This window comes from Leucoraja erinacea, chromosome 9 (genome assembly GCF_028641065.1).
Source record: "Leucoraja erinacea ecotype New England chromosome 9, Leri_hhj_1, whole genome shotgun sequence".
In the NCBI taxonomy this organism is placed as follows: Eukaryota; Metazoa; Chordata; class Chondrichthyes; order Rajiformes; family Rajidae; genus Leucoraja; species Leucoraja erinaceus.
The window spans coordinates 24,213,557-24,236,522 of NC_073385.1; the positions used below are offsets into that span (position 1 = coordinate 24,213,557).

A 22,966-nucleotide genomic window follows, 5' to 3' on the forward strand; every position below is an offset into this window, starting at 1 on the left:
GGGCGGGCGGGCGGGCGGACGGACAGACAGACACGGTTTGTTATGAAGGAAAGTCGGGCTGAGGGAGTGACGGTGCCGCGGGGAGAGGTGAATGTGCTGATCACTGTGCAAGGAGGCAAATGTCATAAAACCGATTGGAAGACGTCAGAGAGGAAAGTATGAAGCCCTGGAGACGGCGGCGTTTACGGTCGCTGGCGATCGGCCGGGAGCCGCTCGGGGGGAGGTTTCATGGCAGGTTCGGTCGCCAAGTGCCTTCTGCCGGTGTTTAAGTCCGAAGAGAACAGCTACCAGAGGAGTGGTGACCACAGGGAAGGCATCGACGTGGGCAGCGGCGGCTCCTTCTGGAGCCAGACACGGGATGGCGTGATGTCGGCGAGGAGGAACGACAGCAGCCCGGCGGCTGCGGCGCCTTCCGACCCCGCCGAGAACATGGAAGAGGATGCGATTCTTCGGCAACTCAACAGCCAGGTTTTGATCAAACGCACCGAGGCACTTGAGACACTCCTTATCAGCGTAAGGCAGAATGCAGGCAGGGTGGTCTTTGCCAAGAAGAAGGATCTTTTCTCAACTTTGAATGAAGTGCTGGTGGACGGTAGAACAGAGGTCAAAGTGGCGTGCATCCAGCTAATATCAGAAATCATTCAAGGATCCGATTCAGATCTGGATTACTTTCGGACTGCCGTGTTGCCCAACCTGATATGGAGTCTGCGGGATGACAGCCCTAATGTGCGCAAGGAGCTCATAGAAACCTTGCATGCATATTTAAAATGTTCCAACATCTCTAAGGACGTGTTCTGGGCTTTGATAGAACATGGACTAGAAAGCCATGATGCTACAGTTAGGAAAGCTGCGACTATTGTTTTACCCATCTTACTCACGAAGGATTTGAAAAGTGACAATTTATTTGATGTTACCCTTTGTTTAGCTAAAAAACTAAATGGTAATAGTATGGACGACTCATTCTTAGCCTTTGCTACCATGGGGCATATCAAACGTCATATTGGCGAGGAAGAATTCGACTCTTTCTTAAAACGTTTACCATTGACTCTTAGAAGAGATTATAACAAATTAATGGAACTAAAGTATGAGACGCAGCCCAAACCAAATGGAAATACTGTTCCTGAGCTGGAACAAAGTAGAAACTTTAGGACAAATTCAGGATTTCGTGGAAGATCTATTACTAATATGAAAGATGTCCCCCTTTTTTCCAGATCTGTTTCTGAAGACCATAGCAACCTAGAATTTCAAATCATTCCAAAGGAATTGTATGTTCGACTTCTGGACCGGGAAGATTATAAGAGTAGAACACATGCTGTTGAAGAGCTAAAACATGTAATCAACAGCTTTAATTTTATGGCTCTGTCTTCTACATCTCTTTTGAGTTTGATTGGCTTTTTAAGTACTTTGCTTGATGATTCAAATTTTAAAGTTGTACATGGTACATTAGAAATTATCAACTTGCTGGTAGTTAAGCTAAATCATGGTGTGATAAATTATCTTAAACCCATTACGTTTGCAACAATAAAAGTGCTCGGTGACAATAAAATTGTAACCAAACAGGAATATATGAAAGTCTACATGGGTTTAATGAAGCAGGTTCGACCTCAAAAAATACTTGATATTTTGCTTGACAATATAAAACACAAAAATTCCAGAGTTCGTGAGGAAATACTAAACATCGTAATTGCTTCACTTTTAACGTTTCCAAGTGAAGACTTTAATTTGCCCAATCTTTGTCAAGTTGTTGCTCCAACATTGACTGACTCCAAGAGAAGGGTACGACATGCTGCATTGGAGGCATTTGCTGTATTAGCTTCATCTTTTGGTTCTAACAAGACATTTTTGATTAAAGCAGTGGATACTGTAGAATTACAGGAAGATGGGGATGGAGTAATGGCAGCCATACAAGCAAGACTATCAAGGCGAACTCTGCCAAAAATAACTCCTCAAGGGCTTGTGGAATACGCAATACCTCTACCATCTTCTGCTCATGGTAGAGGATTTCCGGTTCCATTAGGAGCAGATACTGAATGGCTGCTGGCTAGTGGAAGAACTCAGAGTGCCCACAGTTATCACGGTGAACATGAGCCTCCGCCTTTGGGATATGGATCACCCAGCCCCAATATAGATGAATATACCTCATTCAGAAGAGTATTAAGTGCTGGCCGAGGAAAGAACAAATTACCATGGGAATGCGCAAGCTCAACCTGCAGGGGATCTGGTCAACAAACTGGGTTTTCCAACGCTACTCCTGCAGAGCAGGTAAGACCTGGAAAATTATATTTTGGCGTAATAAAGCTAGTAATTAAAAAAATAATAAAATGTACAGTTTGATTCTATGTTGCCCAGAAGACTAAAACATAATTAATTACATCTTTGTTAATACTAATTAGTCCAAATGCATGCAAATTATTTGGTTGGAATACACTGCTTAAAATAGATGTTCTTGTTAAGAGAAGATTGCAATTCTACAATGCATCATGCAGCTCAAATTAGGAACACAACAGAATGCAGATGTAGGCCAGCACCAAGGCTTCAAGTGAATCTTTGCTAATATTAAGGAGGGTTAATTTCCAGAAGTTTTTTTTTCTGGGCAGAAGTAATGGGCTCATACAGTATGGAAACAGATCCTTTGGCCTAACTTGTGCTTGCCGACCAAGATACCCACCTGTTTGGCCCATATCCCTCTAAACCTATACTATCCATGTACCTGTGTTGTAGTACCTGCCTCAACTACCTTCTCTGGCAGCTCGTTCCATATACCCACCGCCTGGCATGTAAAAAGGTTGCCCCTCGAGTGCCTCTCAAACTTGCACTGTAGTTGCAGAGTAAGCCAAAATCCCTGTGTGCATAATTGGGAGTGAATTCAGAGCGTTGAAAACATTTTTATAATACAAGTGCAGCTGCAAATTTCAAATGTTTTAAGGAACTAACTTTTGATCCATTACAAACTTAACTGTTTCTTAAGCTTAGAAAGTGGTTTAAATTAAGCAGCATTTCTATCATTAAATCAGCTGCAGATTATAAGTAATAATTAAATAAAAATCACTTTTTTAAAAAATCAGCTTCCGGTAGTCAATTCCTCAGCTCAGAACTTATGTTTTAATGTTCTGAGAGTTCTCTATCTTTGTACCTACCACACAACTACCTTGTTGTCTTCAGCTCCTGAATCAAAACAAAATTATCAATATTGATAGTAAACTAACTGAATTGGATATTTCCATGGTAAAGGGAACACAATTATTTCTTTTAATGCTATTGAAAAATGTTATAATGTCTTAAACTCTTATCAAAGAGTAATCATTTAGCATATTTTGTGATCTGCTGTTGTTCCATTGTGCTTTACTGCCAACTTGTTCAGTTATGAAATTAAATCCTTGTTGTAAGATAATGCGGCAGGCTACGTATGTGCAGAAAAGACCCCACGGGATTCTCAAAGATCTACGTGTAGTGTGACGTACAAAAAACAGAACTCCTTAAGAAATGAAAGAATCAAGAAATGTATTTTCAAATATATATTATGAGCTCATTCAACCATTAAATTATATAAATGTGCGATTGTTAATTTCTTTGCACAAGTATGTATAACAAGATTCTTTAATAGTAAGTATTTTTGAAATCAATGATGTTGATCACCTTAGGGTTGCTGGTTAACACATTAGCATTGGAAATGCTGTAGTGTCTACAGTTTAAGAAGCTGAAACTTTTTTTTTTACGTGCGTCTGTGGCATGTATAAACATGCACATATGTTATAACAGGAATGTGTTTTTTTAACAATACAGAATTGTAGGAACCTCCTGTAACTATCTTTGATTTTCTAATTTAGATGAACAAAACTCTGATCTCTCAAAAAATTGTGCATGGTTTCGAATGTCTGTGCATATGGATTTAATCGCATTTCCACCAGTTATAAATTTGGTCATTTTAAATGTAATTGTTTTTAAATTGCATGATTTCTTCTGGCTTTTACGTTGTTGCCTCTGCTGGAGACAATTTGTTCAGTGCAGCATAGATGCACATTTGTATCTAGGCAACACAGCAGAATAGATAATGATTATCTGTTATTCTCAAGATGTGAGTTTACCCTTAAATGTCCGTTTATTAAATGGCTACATTTACGTAACCATTGACTAATTAAGTATTTCAAAGTAAATTTGAGATTTAAAGTAAATTTGAGAATATCTAAAATGATACTTCTTTGAAATTGTTTGAATATTTAAATTTGGTCCTGCAATTTTCCTATTTGTTATCATCTCACATATATTATGCCTTCAACATATTTTCTGTTTGGCTATTCTAAATGTGTATAGAACTGCCAGAGAAGTGTATCTTCCCTGTTACTGTTTTGCAGAAACTGTCTTTAGCTCCAATTAATCAAAGTTATTCTTCAGAAATATCAGCTACTAGAGGGGTAAAGTTTAAAGGAGATGTGCAGGAATTTATTATACAGAGGATGGTGAGTGCCGGTAATGGTGGTTGAGGCAGATACAAAGTCAAAGTATTCTTTCTCGTGCCTTGCAGTCGTACATATAATAAAAATAACAACAACACAAAATAAACACAAATTTAACATCCACCACAGTGAATTCACCAGGCACCTCCTTACTGTGATGGAAGGCAAAAGTCTTAAAGTCTTTGTCTCTTCCCTCCTTGTTCTCCCTCTGCGCCAAGGCTATCTAGGCTTCCGATGTTTTAACCCCGCCGGGTGATAGTAAGTCCCGCGGCTGAATCCGAGCTCCGCGAACAGGCCGGTTCAAACTTCGCGACCCGGGGTGGTCGAAGTTGCCGCCCTCCAGTCCAACGGACGAAGCTGTTGTTGCGGGAGCTCCGGAAAAACAGGTCACCAACCTGTGACCTGCAAGCTGCTGACGATGTCGTCCACTGGGCCCGCGGCCGAGCCTCCGAAATCGAACCGCCGCCACAGCCCCGAAGTCGGGCCGCCGTCGCCACAGCCCCGAAGTCGGGCCGCTGCCGGAACGCCGCCACAGCTCCCAAGTCGGGCCGCCGCCGGAACGTCGCCACAGCCCCGAGGCCGCCAGCTCCGCCATTAGACGGAGACGAGAGATACGACAAGAAAAAGTCGTATCCCCCCGAAGGAAGCCCCAAAGTTGGGTCCAACGCTGGAACGCCGCCACAGCCCCGATGTCAGGCCGCCGCAACAGCACCAAAAACATGTTTCTCCCACCCCCCTCCCCCCTCCCCCCCACACATACACAACCTAATAAACTAAAATTAACTAAAACCGGACAAGAGAAACCAACAAAAAAAAAGAAAAAACGGACTGCAGGCGAGCCGCAGCTGCTAAGGCAGCGCCGCCACTTCTCTCTCTGATACTGGCATTTAAGGGACTTTTGGATAGGCATATGGATATGCAAGGAATGGATATGAATTATGAGTAGGCAGATTAGTTGGTCTTGGCATAATGTTTGGTGGGCTGAAGGGCCTGTTCTTGTGCTTTACTGGTTGGCCTATGTTAAGTATATGCATTATAAAAACTAGCATGATTTTGAAATTGACATAAATTTGAAAGATCTCTTATGATTAGTGAACTAGACAGAACAAAATGTTTAGATAGACAGAAAAAGCTGGAGTAATTCAGCCGGACAGGCAGTATCTCTGAAGAGAAGGAATGGGTGACGTTTCTGATCGATACCCTTCTTCAGACTAGCTAGGGAAAAGAACAAGAGATATAGATGACGATGGGGGGGATTCCAGCCCCCCACAGGCCTCCACCAGTGACTCCGCCGAACCTCGCCCCCACTGCCCACCAGTGGGCCAGAGCCAACGCCTCACCTGAGCCCCAGGCCCACAGTGGATAAGACCGGTAAAATGGTATCTGTATGTTAATAGATTAATGGTGCATTGGTAATGTTATTGTATGAAGTAGCTGCCATTGTTTTGGTAAGAAATTAAATATGCAAAAAAAAACTACACCAAAAATGTTTTTGTATATTTACATTTTCAAAAAGTTTAATTTCATGTGCCTGAATAATGACAAACATACTTTTCAGCCATTAAGTGGACATTATTGTACCTAGCTAATTGTGTGGAACTTTGGTTGAGGTCATTCTATAACAGGGGCCTCCAAACATTTCAGCATGATGGGCACATATATTTGACACATTTATGCGGGCCGTACTCACACACACACGCACACACACACACACACCCACACACACACATGCGCGCACACCACTCACTCACCTACCCACTCACACACACTCACACACCCACCCACTCACTCACTGGGGCCGCCACCGTCGATGCTGCTGCTGCCGACCCGTATCTCTACTCCAGCCCCCCCACGGGCCTCCATCACCAATGCCGCCGACCCTCGCCTCTCCACCGGCCACCAGCGGGCCAAAGCCGTCACTCAGAGTTCGAGGCTCAGCACCAGGCTCACAAGTTCAAGTGAGTTTATTGTCGTGTCCCTGATAGGACAATTAAATTCTTGCTTTGCTTCAGCACAACAGAACATAGTAGGCATTGACTACAAAACGAATGTGTCCATATACCATTATATAAATATATACACACATGAATAAATAAACTGATGAAGTGCAAATAACAGATAATGGGCTATTAATGTTCAGAGTTTTGTCCGAGCCAAGTTTAATAGCCTGATGGGTGTGGGGAAGTAGCTATTCCTGAACCTGGTCGTTGCAGTCTTCAGGCTCCTGTACCTTCTACCTAAGGTAGCAGGGAGATGAGTGTGTGGCCAGGATGGTGTGGGTCCTTGATGATACTGCTAGCCTTTTTGAGGCAGCGACTGCGATAAATCCCCTCGATGGAAGGGAGGTCAGAGCCGATGATGGACTGGGCAGTGTTTGCTTCTTTTTGTAATCTTTTCCTCTCCAGGGCGCTCAACCAAGAACCAAGCCATGCAACCGGTCAGCATGCTCTCTACTGTGCACCTGTAGAAGTTAGAGAGAGTCCTCCTTGACAAACTGACTCTCCGTAATCTTTTCAGAAAGTAGAGGCGCTGATGTGCTTTCTTAATAATTGCATCAGTGTTCTCGGACCAGGAAAGATCTTCAGAGATGTGCACGCCCAGGAATTTGAAGCTCTTGACCCTTTTAACCATCGACCCGTTGATATAAACGGGACTGTGGGTCCCCATCCTATTCCTTCCAAAGTCCATAATCAGTTCCTTGGTTTTGGTGTTGAAGGCCAGGTTATTGCGCTGGCACCATATGGACAGTTGCTCGATCTCTCTTCTATATTCTGACTCATCCCCATCAGTGAAACGTCCCACAGCAGTGGTGTCAGCGAACTTGATGATGGAGTTCCCACTATGACCGGCTAGGCAGTCATGAGTATAGAGTGAGTACAGCAGGGGGCTGAGCATGCAGCCTTGAGGTGCTCCCGTGCTGATTGTTATCGAGTCTGACACATTTCCACCAATACGAACAGACTGGGGTCTGAGAATGAGGAAGTTGGGAATCCAATTGCAGAGAAATGCGCAGAGATCCAGTTCTGCGAGTTTGGTAACCAGCTTGGAGGGGGTGATTGTATTAAATGCCGAGCTGTAATCAATGAATAACAGCCTGACATATGAGTTTTTGTTGTCCAAGTGGTCCAGAGCGGAGTGGAGGGCCAGCGAGATCGCATCCACCGTTGATCTGTTGTGGCGGTAAGCGAACTGCAGTGGGTCCAGGTTTTTGTCGAGGTAGGAGTTGATTTTCCCCATGATCAACCTCTCAAAGCACTTCATCACCACAGGTGTTAGTGCCACAGGTCGATAGTCATTGAGCACGTCACCTTACTCTTCTTGGGCACTGGTATAATTGATGCCCTTTTGAAGTAGGTGGAAACCTCAGACCTCAGAAGTGAGAGGTTGAAAATGTCCGTAAAATCTCCAGCCAGTTGGTCCGCACAGGTTTTTAGAACACGACCGGGTGTACCATCAGGTCCAGGCACTTTTCGAGGGTTCACCCCTCTGAAGGATTTCCTGACGTCGGCCTCTGTGACTGAGACTGAAATACCATCACAGTGAATGGGGGCTCGGGAAGGCACATCGGTGTTCTCCCTATCAAAGCGTGCGTAAAACGCATTGAGCTCATCAGGGAGTGATGTTTCGCTGACATTCAAGCTGCCTCCTGATTTCGCCTTGTAGGAGGTGATTGCATTCAGGCCCCGCCACAGCTGCCGAACATCTGTCTCATCCTCCAGTTTCGAGCAGAAGTCCCTTTTGACCTTTTTGATGGCCTTACCATGGTCGTAGCTGGACCTCTTGTAGACCATTGTATCATCAGACATGAATGCCCGGTGTCTGGTCTTCAGAAGTGTGCAGATCTCAAAGTTCATCCAAGGTTTCTGATTGGGAAATACTCGGAAGGTTTTTGTAGGGATGCAGTCCTCCACACATTTCTTAATGACGTCTGTAACGACTGTGGCGTATTCGGCCACACACCCGCTAGTTAAAATTCCCCGCTGTTTATTTTGGCTTTTTTTTTACAGAGGTGCCGGAACAGCGTTCCGGTGAGCTCTGGCAGCACTGCACCCCTAGGTATTAGTCACATACAACTAACGGCAACCTGTCAGCAGCTGCACACAAACCCTCAACTTGATGGCAAACTGATGTTTAAGTTCCGTGCTACCACAGAACCCGCTGAATAGCCCGCCGCACGGAATGTGTTTAGAGCTTGCTGCGGGTTGGATAAAATCTCGTGGCGGGCTGGATGTGGCCCGTAGGCCATAGTTTGGAGACCCCTGTCCTATAATATCACAAATGCATGATTTTATCAGAATAAAAATGAGGAATCAATTTCCAATTGATATTGGGATATGTCTCCCAGCACTTTCAATAGAAAAGTCTGGGGAAGGTCAGATATACTTTGGTCAAAAAAACACTTTGATGTATAGTGGTTACAATGTTGTCAAATTAGCTTATTCCTTTTCACCCTATTGCTTTTATTCCATAAACCTGCTGGCTATTTTTTTTTCCTCTCAGTTTATGTTTAATTGTCAATGTTAGATGTCATTGACAACACATATCAAAAATAAATGTGTTGGTTTCTGCCTCCAATACTGCAACAACCATGCAGCACAAATGATTAATTATGCATCATTGTTACCAAGCAAGTTATAAGCCAGTTCGGTATTCCAACTGCGCATGGCCAGGTCATAGGTCACTCGCTATAAACATTCTAGGCAGCTGTGGTGCTGCGTTGTGTGTAGGCCTGCGTTTCGTCTGGGACCGGGTCTCCGGCGCTGCTGAGTTGCTGCTGGGCCATCCCCGTCACCTCCCGGGTGTCCCGTCCCTGTCCGGGGTGGCCCCGGACTTGCAGCCGGCGCAGAGGGGAAGGCACTGGCTCCAGCTCGGCTCAGCCGGGTTGACCGACAGCCGGGGCGTAGGCTTGGAACGGCGGCGTCCCCGGACTTGCAGCCGGCGCTGGGGGGAGGCGCTGGCTCCAGCTGTCGGTTGGCCCGGCGGGTCAGGTGGAGTTAACCTGGGGTTGCCGCTTCTCCGCACTGGCTGAGTGCCCAGGGACCGCTGCTCCGGTCCAGACGGCTCCGGCCGACCCCAGGCGGGGATGGGATACTTGGGGGGACGGGACTGGGATGGTCCAGTGGTGGTTTGGCAGCGCTTGCAGCCCGGGTTCGATCCTGGCTGCGGATGAGGCGCGGGTCTGTTTGCGTGCAGCTGCCAAGAATGTATCTCCGCAAATCCAGTCTCCCCCTCCCCCCCCCCCGTCTCCCACTCGCATCTGCCCCCTCTATCTCGCTGTTACACCCCGCTCTCCCGCTACCTGGCACCCCGTTCCTCAGATTAAATATATTTGTACACATAAATCATGAATAAAGATAAGAATTTATACACAGTTTATATTTTCATTCGCTTTTTCTTGATAGCGAGTGACCTTTGACAAATCCCATGATTCCTTGCATTTTTCGGAATACCGAACTCGCTTATTCTTTAGGGATAGAAAGTTATATTAATATCAGCTACTAGTTTATGCAGTTTATAATTTTATATCTAGAAATATTAAATTAACTAAGAAATTACATCATAGAAACAAGAATGGTTTTGTAGAAGTAAAAAACTGCAGATGCTGGTTCACCAAAAAAAGGCACCATTTGCCGGATTAACTCAGCCAGTCAGGCAGCATCCCTGGAGAACATGGATAGGGGACTTTTCGGGTCAGAACCATTCTTCAGATTAACTTATTTCTTCAGTGTACCCCTGTGTTCTCAGTGAAATGAGTTAATAACAATTCACCAATATTGCAAAAGTCAGTAAATTGTGTTACATTGCACCACTCAGCAGTGGGTAATTTGAAAAGCTCCTTTAGTCAAAATATAATTATAGGTTTCCATTGGACCTTAATATATTTCGGAAAACTTTTTTAATTTCAAAATATACTTTATTTGAGAAATAATTATAAACAATACAAGATCCATACAGAACTCCACCTATCATACTTGGAGATTATACATACATTCAATACACTTTTCCCAAATCACAATGTTACCCCACACCCTTGCCACTCATGTGGCCCACTGTCGTGGAATTCCTACCCTTATTTTGAGGGGCATCTCCACCACACCCTGCCCCCCATGTTCAGCAGCAGAAGGAACCTAGACAGTGGTCCTCCCCCACCAAGCCTTGGCGTTGGCTGCACCGAGCTTCAGTGCGTTTCTCAGCACGTACTCCTGCAGTCTGCAGCGGGCCAGTCGGAGATGTCGCTCGACGGCCCGACGGACATCTCGCTCTGCTGCGTGGTCAACAACGCTCGGGCAGACCAAAGAGCATCTTTCACCGAGTTGATGACCAATCAGCAGCACTCGATGTCAGTCTCTGACTGCGTCCCTAGGTACAGTCCGTAAGTCACAGAATCCTCTGTGACGGAGCTATTTGGAATAAACTGTGACAGGGACCCCTGCAGACCTCTCCACACTCTGCAAAGAGGTGGGCAACCATCTCCTCTCCATAGCAGCCGTCCCGAGGGCAGCGTGCGCTGGTAATGAGGTTCCGACGGTGCAGGAAGGATCTGACTGGGAGGGCTCCCCTCACTGCCAGCCAAGCCAGGTCTTGGTGCTTGTTGATGAGTTCTGGCGATGAGGCATTTTGCCAGACAAGCTGGGCAATCTGCCCTGGGAACCACGCCACATGATCCATGGAGTCATTTTCCTGCAGTGCCTGCAGGACGTTCCGTGCTGACCACTGCCTGATGGACTTGTGGTCAAAGGTGTTGGTCCGGAAGAATTTTTCCACGAATGACAGATGGTGTGGCAATGCCCAGCTGACTGGCACATTGCGTGGCATCTGCACCAGGCCCATCCTTTGCAACGTCGGGTACAGATAGAACCTCAGCAGGTAGTGACACTTGGTGCCCACGTGCCTTGGTGCAGCCACACACGAAAGTGATCATCAGGGTGAGGGCTACGTTGAACACGCTTTTACCCCCGTTGTCTGCGGACTTGTGCATTGTGGCCAGTCGCACTTGGTTCATCCTCCACCCCCAGATGAACTGGAAGACGGCCCGAATGATCCCTGTGGGGTAGGAGGGAGGAACAGGCCACACTTGCACCAAGTACAGCAGTCCCCAGAGCACCTCACACCTGATGATCAATTGGGTTAATAGGCCTGTAAATCTGCACTGTAAAAATGTAATTGTTCCACTGTCGGTACATATGACACCCAAGGAAAGATAGCTGAATGGATAAGAATATTGGCTTCAAGAAAGAAAGCAGAGAGTGATGTTGGAAGGTTGCTTCTTGGACTAGAGGTTTGTTACTAGTGGTGTGCCTCAGGGTTCGTTGCTGGGCCCGTTATTGTTTGTCATCTACATTAATGATTTGGATGAGAACATACAGGGCAAGATTAGCAAGTTTGCTGATGATACAAAAGTGGGTTGTTTTGCATATAGTGAAGATGATTGTAAAAAAGGATCTGAATTGTTTGGCCAGGTGAGCTGAGGAATGGTTGATGGAATTTAATACAGAGAAATGTGAGGTGTTGCATTTTGGTAAGTCTAACATGGGCAGGATCCACACAGTGAACGGTAGGCCTCTGGGTAGTGTTGTAGAGCAGAGGGATCTAGGAATACAGGAACATAGTTCATTGAAAGTGGCATCACAGGTAGATAAGTTGGTTAAAAAGGCTTTTGGCACATTGGCCGTTATCAGTCATAGTATTGAATATAGAAGTTGGGCGGTCATGTTGCAGTTGTATAATACGTTGGTGAGGTCACATTTAGAGTTTTGTGTTCAATTTTGGTAATTATGCTATAGGAAAGATGTCATCAAGCTGAAAAGGGCACAGAAGATTTACGAGGATGTTGCCAGGACTAGAGGGTCTAAAGTATAGGAAGAGGTTGTGTAGGCTAGAACTCTATTCATTGGAGCGCAGGAGGATGAGGGGTGATGAGTAAAATCATGAGAGGAATAGATCGGGTAGATGCACAGTCTCTTGCCCACTCCACCTATTATTGTGGATAATTGGCTTAAACGTCGCGTGTGTGAGAGAGGCCTGCTGTGTTTTTAAGAACAGGTTATTTTTGTGATCGAAATTCAATTGCAAGTTCATAGCTCCTTGAAAGTGGTGTCACTGGTTGCTGAAGTCTTTCATCAGTCAGAGCATTGAGTATAGAGTGATGTGTTCAGTTTTGGTCAACATATTATAGGAAAGATGTTGTCAAGCTGGAAAGGGTGTGTAAGGTGGGTCGAAGGGCCTCTTTCCATGCTTTCTGACTCTAAGAAAAAACATTGAATAAAATGAAGAAATTGGATGTGATTTGCATCATGTTCAACACGGGCATTGTGGGCCGAAGGACCCGTTCCTGTGCTGGACTGTTCTATGCTCTATTCTATTCCATAATAAAGGCTATATTCTACAACAATATTATATTCTGTTAATAACTATGATATTTATATTCTTATGTGTCAATATATATGTCATAAGTGACAGGAATAGAATTAGGCCATTCGACTACTCCGCCAATCAATCAAAGCTGATCTATCTCTCCCTCCTAACCCCATTCTCCTTCCTTCTTCCCCTAACTCCTGACACCCGTACTAATCAAGAATCTATCTATGTATACTTTAAAAATATCCACTGACTTGGCCTCCACAGCCTTCCGTGGCAATAAATATCACAGATTCACCACCCTCTGACTAAAGAAATCATCTCCTTCCTTTAATTCTGAGGTTATGATCTCTAGTCCTAGACTCTCCCACTAGTGGAAATATCCACTCGGTCCAATCCTTTCACTATTCTGTATGTTTCAATGAGGTGCCCCCTCATGTTCTAAACTCCAGCGAGTACAGTGCCGACAAAAGCTCATCATAGATCAACATACTAATTCCTGGGATCATCCTGGTAAACCTCCTCTGGATCCTCTCCAGAGCCAGCGCATCCTTCCTCAGATATAGTGCCCAGAATTGCTCACAATACTCCAAATGAAACCTTACCAGCGCCTTATCGACCCTGATTATACGATTCTATGTGCTGAAGTTCTCTCTCTCTCTCTATGTAACTGACTTGCAGCAACAGGGTTTTATCGAAATGGCAATATGTGAGATTAGACGGCAGATGGCAGAGGTTGGATACATTTTAAAGATGTCATCATTTGTGGGTTTGTGGGTGGTGATGGTGTCATTGGCATTTATGATCCACTCCTAACTAACAGGATGCAGATTTCACTGCTGAGGCTTAGCGTTATGTAAGGGTGAAAACTGGAGGCTACTTCCCCCGAACGTCATTACTGAACTAGCTGGGATTTGTAAAGTTTCCAGTAGTTGAGTTCAGTTTCAATTTATGTGCAGGAAGGAACTGCAGATGCTGGTTTAAACCAAAGATAGACCCAAAATCTCTAGTCCTAGACTCTCCCACTAGTGGAAATATCCACTCGGTAGAGTAACTCAGCGGGACAGGCAGCATCTCTGGATGGAAGAAATGGGTGACGTTTCGGGTCGAGACCCTTCTTCAGACTCCTTTCTCTCCAGAGATGCTGCCTGTCCTGCTGAGTTACTCCAGCATTTTGTGTCTATCTTCAGTTTCAGTTCAGTTTACTTTACTGTCACGTGTACCGAAATACAGTGAAAAGCTTTCGTTGCGTGCTAACCAGTCAGCTGAAAGACAATATATGATTACAATCGAGCCATTTACGGTGTACAGATACATGATAAGGGGATAACGTTTTAGTGCAAGGTAAAGCCAGCAAAGTCCGATCAAGGATAGTCCGAGGGTCACCAAAGTGGTAGATAGTATAGCAATTTTATAAAATGTTGACATTTTGAAAATCAAGTCTGCAATTTATCCCATCAGATAAAGCATAGAAAGAAGTTTAATTTGACACCTAATTCACTTTCATATCTTCAGTATTAAAAAAGTTATGGCCATTTTCATAATTGGAAATTAGCATCTTGTTCCCGATTGCTTTTGACTTAACGCAAAAGCTGTGATCGAGGACAGTCAAAAGCCCATCTTTCTTAAAAATCAAGCGAACTGAATTAAATTTTTAATTATTATAGATTGAAGCATTCTGAAACAAATATAAAACATCTTACTTGCAGTTAGATGTAATGAAATTAAAGCAGATAATTAGTTAATTATCTAATTGTATTGAATTACAAAATTGAACGTTGTGACAGAAATAGTAATAAACACCCAGACCGCCTTGAAAATTCAAAAAATTGATCACGATCAGAACTTTAATATTAATGTATTATATGCTGTAAATCTGTAACAGAAAGGTAAATAAATTACAATTTCTAGCAATAGACCAAGTCTTTATGGAGAAGATCAGTTGCTAGCTGGTACATCGGCATAATGATAATATTTAGCATCATCATACTCCTTAGATTGTAACCAGTAAGCACCTTGTTTTTCCTCAACTTTTCAATTTTGGCATTGTAAACGACAAGTTTTTGCTCTTCAAACCACATAGGACATGCCTTTCTGCCCACTACTTTCCCATTAAGAATGTCCTGTAGATTCCATTTCTTAAGAAAAGGATATATTTTTTAAAATAGCCTAAGTATCCAAATAACAAACTAATCCCAAGAATTCACAATACAGGTGCACAACCTTTTATCCGACGATCCAAATAACGAAAAGCTCCGAATAGCGGCCATTTTTTCGGTCCTTGAAGAAAGGTCCTTGAAAACGTTCACGGAGGGCGGCCCGCAGAGGTGACAGCGGAACCTCCGGTCGGTCCTCGAAGAAAAGGGAACTAAATCCCCATTCATAAAAGAGGTGAGGGTATATTGCGCGGGAGGGTTAATAATTGACAATATGCCGCTGCCTTCCCGCTGGGTTAAAAAGTTCCCACGGTAGACACGATACACAGTGTATCGTGAGCCTTGCGTGGGAACTTTTAAACTCAGCGGGCAGGGAGCAGCAGATTGTCGCTCCCTTCAGTTTCACCCCACCTACACCCCTCTGCTTCCCGGCCATGTGTGTGACCCCTTCCCTCCCCTCTCCAGCTCCCCGCTCATTGCACCGGCGCGGGGGCTTTGCACTGTCTTCACGTCGGCGATTCTAGCAGTGCAGTGCAGTCACCGGAAACGTCAGGACCAACGGGACACCGACCCCCAGGCCCACTGCAAGCACGGAGAACCCAGAGACCCACAGCCAGCAGCAACCCAGCCCCGTTCCAACTCCAGAGGAAAACTGCAAACTGGCCGGAGACGTCAGGACCACCAGAAGCCGCTTCCCGATGGGCCGCTACGGCGACAAGTGGCAGTTCGCCCACAGCCCGAGCTGCGCCCTCTCATCGGGACACCGACCCCCAGGCCCACTGCAAGCACGGAGATCCCAGATCAGCAACTCCAGCCCAGCCCCGTTCCAACTCCAGAGGAACACGCAGTGTATGGGCAGAAGCTGATAGTGTGGAAGGTACTTCTTGTTCTTGGGGTGGCGCAGCTCGGGCTGTGGGCGAACTGCCACTTGTCGCCGTAGCGGCTCATCGGGGAGCGGATTCCTCTGGAGTTGGAGGGGGAGGGGGGTATTGTGCTGTTTGATCGCCCCCTACTATCCCAGGGACAGGGAGACAGGACGTTCACCGAGGGCGGCCCGCAGAGGTGACAGCGGAACCTCCGGTCGGTCCTCGAAGAAAGGGGAACTAAATCCCCATTCATAAAAGAGAAGGTGAGAGTATATTGCGCTGGAGGGTTAATAATTGACAATATGCTGCTACCTGCCCGCTGAGTTTAAAAGTTCCCACGGTAGACACGATACACAGTGTATCGTGAGTCTTGCGTGGGAACTTTTAAACTCAGCGTGCAGGCAGCAGCAGATTGTCGCTCCCTTCAATTTCACCCCACCTACACCCCTCTGCTTCCCGGCCATGTGTGTGACCCCTTCCCTCCCCTCTCCAGCTCCCCGCTCATTGCACCGGCGTGGGGGCTTTGTACTGTCTTCACGACGGCGATGGCTGCAGGTCAGTGCAGTCACCGGAGACGTCAGGACCAATTGGACGTCGACCACCAGGCCCACCGCAAGCACAGAGATCCCAGAGACCCACAGCCAGCAGCAGCCCAGCCCAGCCCCGCTCCAACTTCTTCTGCCGGGATCAAGGCGCAAACTCGCGACCTTGCGGATATGAGCCGAGCACTCTACCACTGAGCCAGCCATTAAAATCTACGCAAAAAAATTTCCATTCCGAAGACCGACAAATTCTGAATTACGAAAGGTGTCTGGTCCCAAGGCTTTCGGATAAAAGGTTGTGCACCTGTATAACATGATTTTTAAATCTCACTGTCACGAATTTATATGCCAGATAGAAGGAATTTAATGTTTAATTCCCATAAATTAATCTAGAAACATCCACTCAATATGATTAAAATTATTATTTTTTTGCACAAAACATGGGACTAAAACTGATATTTAGTACAAAAATATTGACTGGGTAGACAATAACACAAAATATAGACGATTTAGATGCTCTTATGACATGATTGTCCAAAAAAAGAGCATTAAAATCATCTTGCAAATGGGTTTTTCTGGAACACAATCGATTGGAGCGTTGCATTTGCAGTGAATTTGAACCCTGTATCGGCAGGAAAAACAATGCCAGTTCGTATGGGGCCCAAATCAGTGGGAGAGGGGGAGAGAGACAGTTGGGGAGAGGGGGAGAGAGACAGAGGGGGAGAGAGACAAAGGAGAGACAATGGGGGAGACAGAGGGGTCAGTGACAAAGGGGGAGAGACACAGAGGGACACAGAGGGAGAGGGGCAGACAGGGAGAGGAATAGAGGGAGACAGAGGAGGTGGGGAGGAAGGAAGGTCAGCGCTCCTCAGACAACACCGGCATCATTGCCCCGCTGCCTTGGCCCTCCCTGTCCACTGCCAACTGCCGCCGCCAAAGGGGGAGGCAGTTGGGATCTGCTCGCCACCCGCCTCCCCTCCTCCGCCAGCCAACAGCAAGGTGCAGGGCCGAGAGCGATGCAGACGCTTCAGATGGCGGAAGGGGGCCTCCCGCTCTCCCGCTCACTCTCTCCCTCCTCTCGGCCTAGGCGTGCGGGAGGGTTTATTTTGAAAGCGCCGCTGGCGGAGTGGCAAACAGCTACCGCTATCAGGTGTGGGAGGAGGAGCCGCTGTCGCTGTGCATTCGTTCCGATTCTCCGCCACCCCGCACCTAGTATCTTTGACCCGCACTTGCTGCCGTGTACACGAAACGTCACATTCCTTTTCTCCAGAGATGATGCCTGACCCGCTGAGTTACTCCAGTTTTTTGTTTCTATCTTCGGTATAAGCCAGCATCTGCAGTGCCAAACTGCATTTAGGTTGCCCGGCGGCACTTTAGGTGGTCATTGGCACCCAGGCAACGGCTAATTTCGAGCCCTGTTATGGGGAGAAGGCAGGGGAATGGGGTTAGGAGGGAAAGATAGATCAGCCATTATTAAATGGTGGTGTCGACTTGATGAGCCGAATGGCCTAAGTCTTCTCTTACTTGTGGGAGAGTCTTGGACTAGAGGTCATAGCCTCAGAATTAAAGAAGGTTCCTTTAGGAATGAAATGAGGTGGAATTTCTTTAGTCAGAGGGTGATGAATCTGTGGAATTCTTTGCCATAGACGGCGGTGGAAGCCAAGTCAGTAGATAAGGCAGAGATTGACGTAGTCTCTGAAATTTATGTTGCAGTCGGGACTTTTTTACCAACTCCGACTCCAGCAGCACCAAAATTGCTCTGACGACTCTGACTCCACAGCCCTACAGATGCTGGTTAATACACAAACTGCTGGCGTAACTCAGCAGGTCAGGTAGTATCTCTGGAGAACATGGAAGGGTGGCGGGCAGTAGATCCAGCCTGGAAGCAATTGAGGAGGTATTGCGGGCCTGGCTTGGATGAGGTCGGGGTGGCAATGTGGGCCAGGAGTGGCTCTGTTCTCTATAAATGAACTCTGTTACAAAGAAGTCTGTAATAATGAGGGTTTACTGTTTACTCAGGCCAAAATACAGTTTCACTTCCAAGGTACTATACTGAGCTGAAAGTTTCATTATGTATTTCATATGAGAAGCATGCTTTTATTTTTAATCCAAAATTGCCAGTACCATTCAGTTATTACACTGAACTGTAATCAAAGACATGACAATAATTGTATTGCTATATCACATTAGATAAGCAATTCCATCAAAGTTATTACTGGTTAGATTTGTTTTATTGTCCCAGCACTTCCGAGGCTCAGTTCACAGGAATACTTTGAGTCTCTTCAGCAGTTTTGCTTTGAGTCGTGCAATCCATCTCACCCCATCTTTCTTCTCCTTGTGCCGCCTCTTGTATCTCCTCGCTTCTCCTTCTCATAGAATTATGCAGCACAGAAACAGGCCCTTCAGACCAATTTACCCCTTGCCGACTAAGATGCGCCATCTACGTTGGTTCCCGCCTGCCCACATTTAGCCCATACCCCTCTAAACATTACCTATCCATGTACCAGTCCAAATGTCTTTTAAATATTGTTATAGTACCTGCCTCAACTAGCTTCTCAGCAGTTCATTCCATATACCCCCACCACCCTCTGTGTTGAAAAGTTGTCAGGTAGATTCCCATTAAAACTCCCACCTCTCATCTTCTGGTTCTTGATTCCCCTACTCCGTGTAAAAGACTCTGTGCAATTACCTTATCTTATACGTTACCTCATGATCTTATACAGCTCTATAAGATCACAACTCATCCTTCTGTGCTCCAGGAATAAAGACCTAGCTTGCCCAAGCTCTCCCTATAGCTTAGCCCCTGAAAATCCTGGCAACACCTTGTAAATCTTCAACAACATCTTGTACGACTGTAACATAACATTCCAACTTCTGGACTCGGTACCCTGACTGATGAAGGCCAATGTGCCAAAAGCCGCCTTGGCCACCCTTTCTATTTGTGACGCCACGTTCAAGGAATTATGTAACTGCATTCCTAGATCCCTCTGCTCAGCAACACTCCACAGAGCCCTGCCATCCACTGTGAAGGTTCCTGCCCTGGTTTGACTTCCCAAAAGGAACCACCTTGCACTTTTCTGCATTTACCTCTATGCATGTTGAGAAATTTATGAAATCATCAGAAAGTAATGCAGGATTTCTATTGGAAACTGGTCATCTGAGACATTAACTAGCTACTTTAATTGTCTTACATTTTTGGTTTAAACTATATTTACATTAGGTGTTACCTGTTTCCTTTGCAACTATTGCAGGATGTGTTTTGCAGAATAATTTGCCCCAATAGTTGGTTATAAAGGAGAAACAATTTCTTGATTATATTATAATTTTTCACGTAAAGTAGAAAAATGGTATGCAATCAATAAAATCTATTACTTTTGAAACATAATGTGAACAAACACTTATCAGTTAAAATAATAATGTTTTGCAAAACGTTTACCGCTTTCTTTATTATAACTTCAATAGTTATCTCATTTAATTGCTAACATCTAACTCAATAAATATTGCTTGATATTGAATTACCCTATTAGAAATACATAATGCAGATGGTAAATATCTATAAAATTTACAAATTTTTGTGAATTATTACATAATTGCCTATTTTTAAGAAAACTCAGTTTGGTATATTTTTAGGAAATGTATTTTAACGAAAGCATCAGTGATTGTTTTATATTCTTGAAGGTTCAACTGCCCAATGATGTGCAGCAGTCTCCAAAACCAAGAAGCAGTCAAGCAATGCAAGCTGCTGATGAAGTGTTTTTTGCCAGACAACCTAATGTCGGAAGTACAAACTTTGAGAATAATTCGACCATCCCAACCAAATCTGGTAAGGTTGTTTGTGATTTTGCTATATTTTAATAAGATTTCAAGGAAGAGCCTTTTTCGTGATGAACACCTCTGAATGTGTTGGGTGATAGGGTGATGGTTAGATCAGGTGGAACTGATCTCACACTCCCTTTTGTTTTCAGGCTTGGTATTTAGAATCAGACCGCATAAAAACAGGTCCATAAGCCTTGCTCGTCCATGCTGACCAAGATGGTCATCAAAACTAGCCCTTCAACTGGCCACTTCATCTGGCAGCTTGTTCTATGTATGCACCACCCATTGTGTGGAAAGAAAACAGCCTATTGTGTTCCTACTAAACTCTCTGCTCAAACAGTAAACCTATCCCTCTAGTTCTTAATTTCCCCAACCCTGTGGTAAACACTCTGTATGCTTTTACCCTATTTATGCCCCTTATAATTTTAAACAATTCCAAAGAATGATCCTCAAGGAATAAAGGCCTAGCCTGCCCAACCTCTCCCTATAACTTAGATCCTTGAGTCTTGAAAACATCCTTGTAAATCTTCTCTGCACTCTTTCCAGCTTAATGTACCTTTCCTCTGGCATGGTAACCGAAATGTACTCCAAGTGTAACGTCATCAACGCGAAGATCAGCACGCCAAAATCTGCCTTTCAGTGAAGTACGCACTTGTATTCCCAGTTCCCTCTGTCCTACAATACTACTCATGACCTCAACTACAGAGTTGCATTAAATGTTTAATTGTGCTTAATATGTGAATATTATTACACCTTCAGAGACTATGATTTAAGAATAATCATCTTTACTCTATTTTCCCATCTTGCCATGTATGGTTAATTATACAGTTACCTCTGCTCAACAGTACCCCGCAGAGTACTGATTTAGAATTATACAGTAAGAAAACGGGCCCTTTGACCCATATTATCTAAGATGCCTATCTCAGCTCATAGCATTTTTCTGCATTTGGCTCATATCCCTCAAAACCATATCTAGCCATGTATCTGTCCAAATGTCTTTTTAACTTTGTAATTGTTCCTGCCTATGTCACGACTTCAAGCAGCTCGCCCCACGTATTCACCACCCTCTGTGTGAAAACTTGCCCCTCAGTTTTCCGTTCAATCGTTCCTCTCACCTGACACCTATGCCCTCTAGTTTTAGCCTCCCTAACCCTGTAAAAAGACTGTGACAATATACCATATCCATGATCATGATTTTATAACCTTGATAAGGTGACCCCTCACCCTCATTCACTCCAGGAAAAACAGGCCCAGCCTATCCAATCTCTCCTTATAACCAAAGCCCCCCCCCCAACAACATCCTTGTACATTTGTTTCACTCTCTCCAGCTTATTCACATCCTCTGTCGTGGCAAACAGAACTGCACACATCACTTCATGTCCTGGAATGAATCTGGTCTTTATTTTTAAATAACCTTGTTTTACAAGATGCAATCATGCTACCCGATTATAGAAGCAGAGAAGTCCAATGCAGGAGGGACCAAATGTACTTATCCTGAATGCTTGTCAACTGCTGACTGAAATCTTGTATTTTACCAGGATTTCTAAAAGATTTAACGTTTTAACCCGTGTAGCTGTTAAGGAAGATGGGAATGTTATTTTAAAAATATTGTAAGATAACTCAAAAAAGCAATGTGCCTCAGATTCAGATTCAGATTCAGATTCAATTTTAATTGTCATTGTCAGTGTACAGTACAGAGACAACGAAATGCATTTAGCATCTCCCTTGAAGAGCGACATAGCAAACGATTTGAATTAAAAAAAAAGAATAAGTGTCCGGGGGGGGGTGATTGGCAGTCACCGAGGTACGTTGTTTAGTAGAGTGACAGCCGCCGGAAAGAAGCTGTTTCTCGACCTGCTGGTTCGGCAACGGAGAGACCTGTAGCGCCTCCCGGATGGTAGGAGGGTAAACAGTCCATGGTTGGGGTGAGAGCAGTCCTTGGCGATGCTGAGCGCCCTCCGCAGACAGCGCTTGCTTTGGACAGACTCAATGGAGGGGAGCGTGGAACCGGTGATGCGTTGGGCAATTTTCATCACACCCTCTGCAATGCCTTCCGGTCGGAGACAGAGCAGTTGCCATACCATACTGTGATGCAGTTGGTAAGGATGCTCTCGATGGTGCAGCGGTAGAAGTTCACCAGGATCTGAGGAGACAGATGGACCTTCTTCAGTCTCCTCAGGAAGAAGAGACGCTGATGAGCCTTCTTGATCAGAGTAGAGGTATTGTGGGTCCAAGAGAGGTCATCGGAGATGTTGACTCCCAGGAACCTGAAGCTAGAAACACATTCCACCTCCGTCCCGATGTTATTGGAGTCATTCTTAGCTGAAGAATTGGTACACAGTGGCGTCACGGTAGAGTTGCTGCCTTACAGCGAACACAGTGCTGGAGACCCGGGTTCGATCCCGACTATGGGTGCTGTCTGTAGTTTGTACGTTCTCCTGCGTGGGTTTTCTCCGAGATTTTCGGTTTCCTTCCACATGCCAAAGATATACAGGTTTGTAGTTTAATTAGCTTGGTAAATGTAAAAAAAAAATTTGTCCCTAGTGGGTGTAGGATAGTGTTAATGCGCGGGGATCGCTGGTCGGCGCGGACCTGGTGGGCCGGAGGGCCTGTTTCTGTGCTGTATCTCTAAACTAAACTAAAAATCAATGATGTTTTGTCATTTAGAATTTATTTTCCTACTTTGTGTAGTTATTGATAACTAAAGTGAGGAAATAATATCTAGAAATTAGAAATTAGATACTTATGCATTTTCAGCAAGTGCCACATATTTT

The 22,966-nt window shown here is 44.9% G+C and overlaps 1 protein-coding gene across 1 annotated transcript in view; it reads left to right on the forward strand.

Annotated features, from left to right (window-relative positions):
* Nucleotides 1-8: 8 nt before the first annotated feature.
* LOC129700139 (TOG array regulator of axonemal microtubules protein 1) overlaps nt 9-22,966 on the forward strand; it is a 97,453-nt gene continuing 74,495 nt past the window's right edge. The window contains exons 1-2 of the mRNA XM_055640367.1: nt 9-2,262; nt 20,055-20,199. Of these exons, the coding sequence (XP_055496342.1) occupies nt 229-2,262; nt 20,055-20,199 (2,179 nt within the window). The 5' untranslated portion in view covers nt 9-228. The remainder of the gene's footprint in view (nt 2,263-20,054; nt 20,200-22,966) is intronic.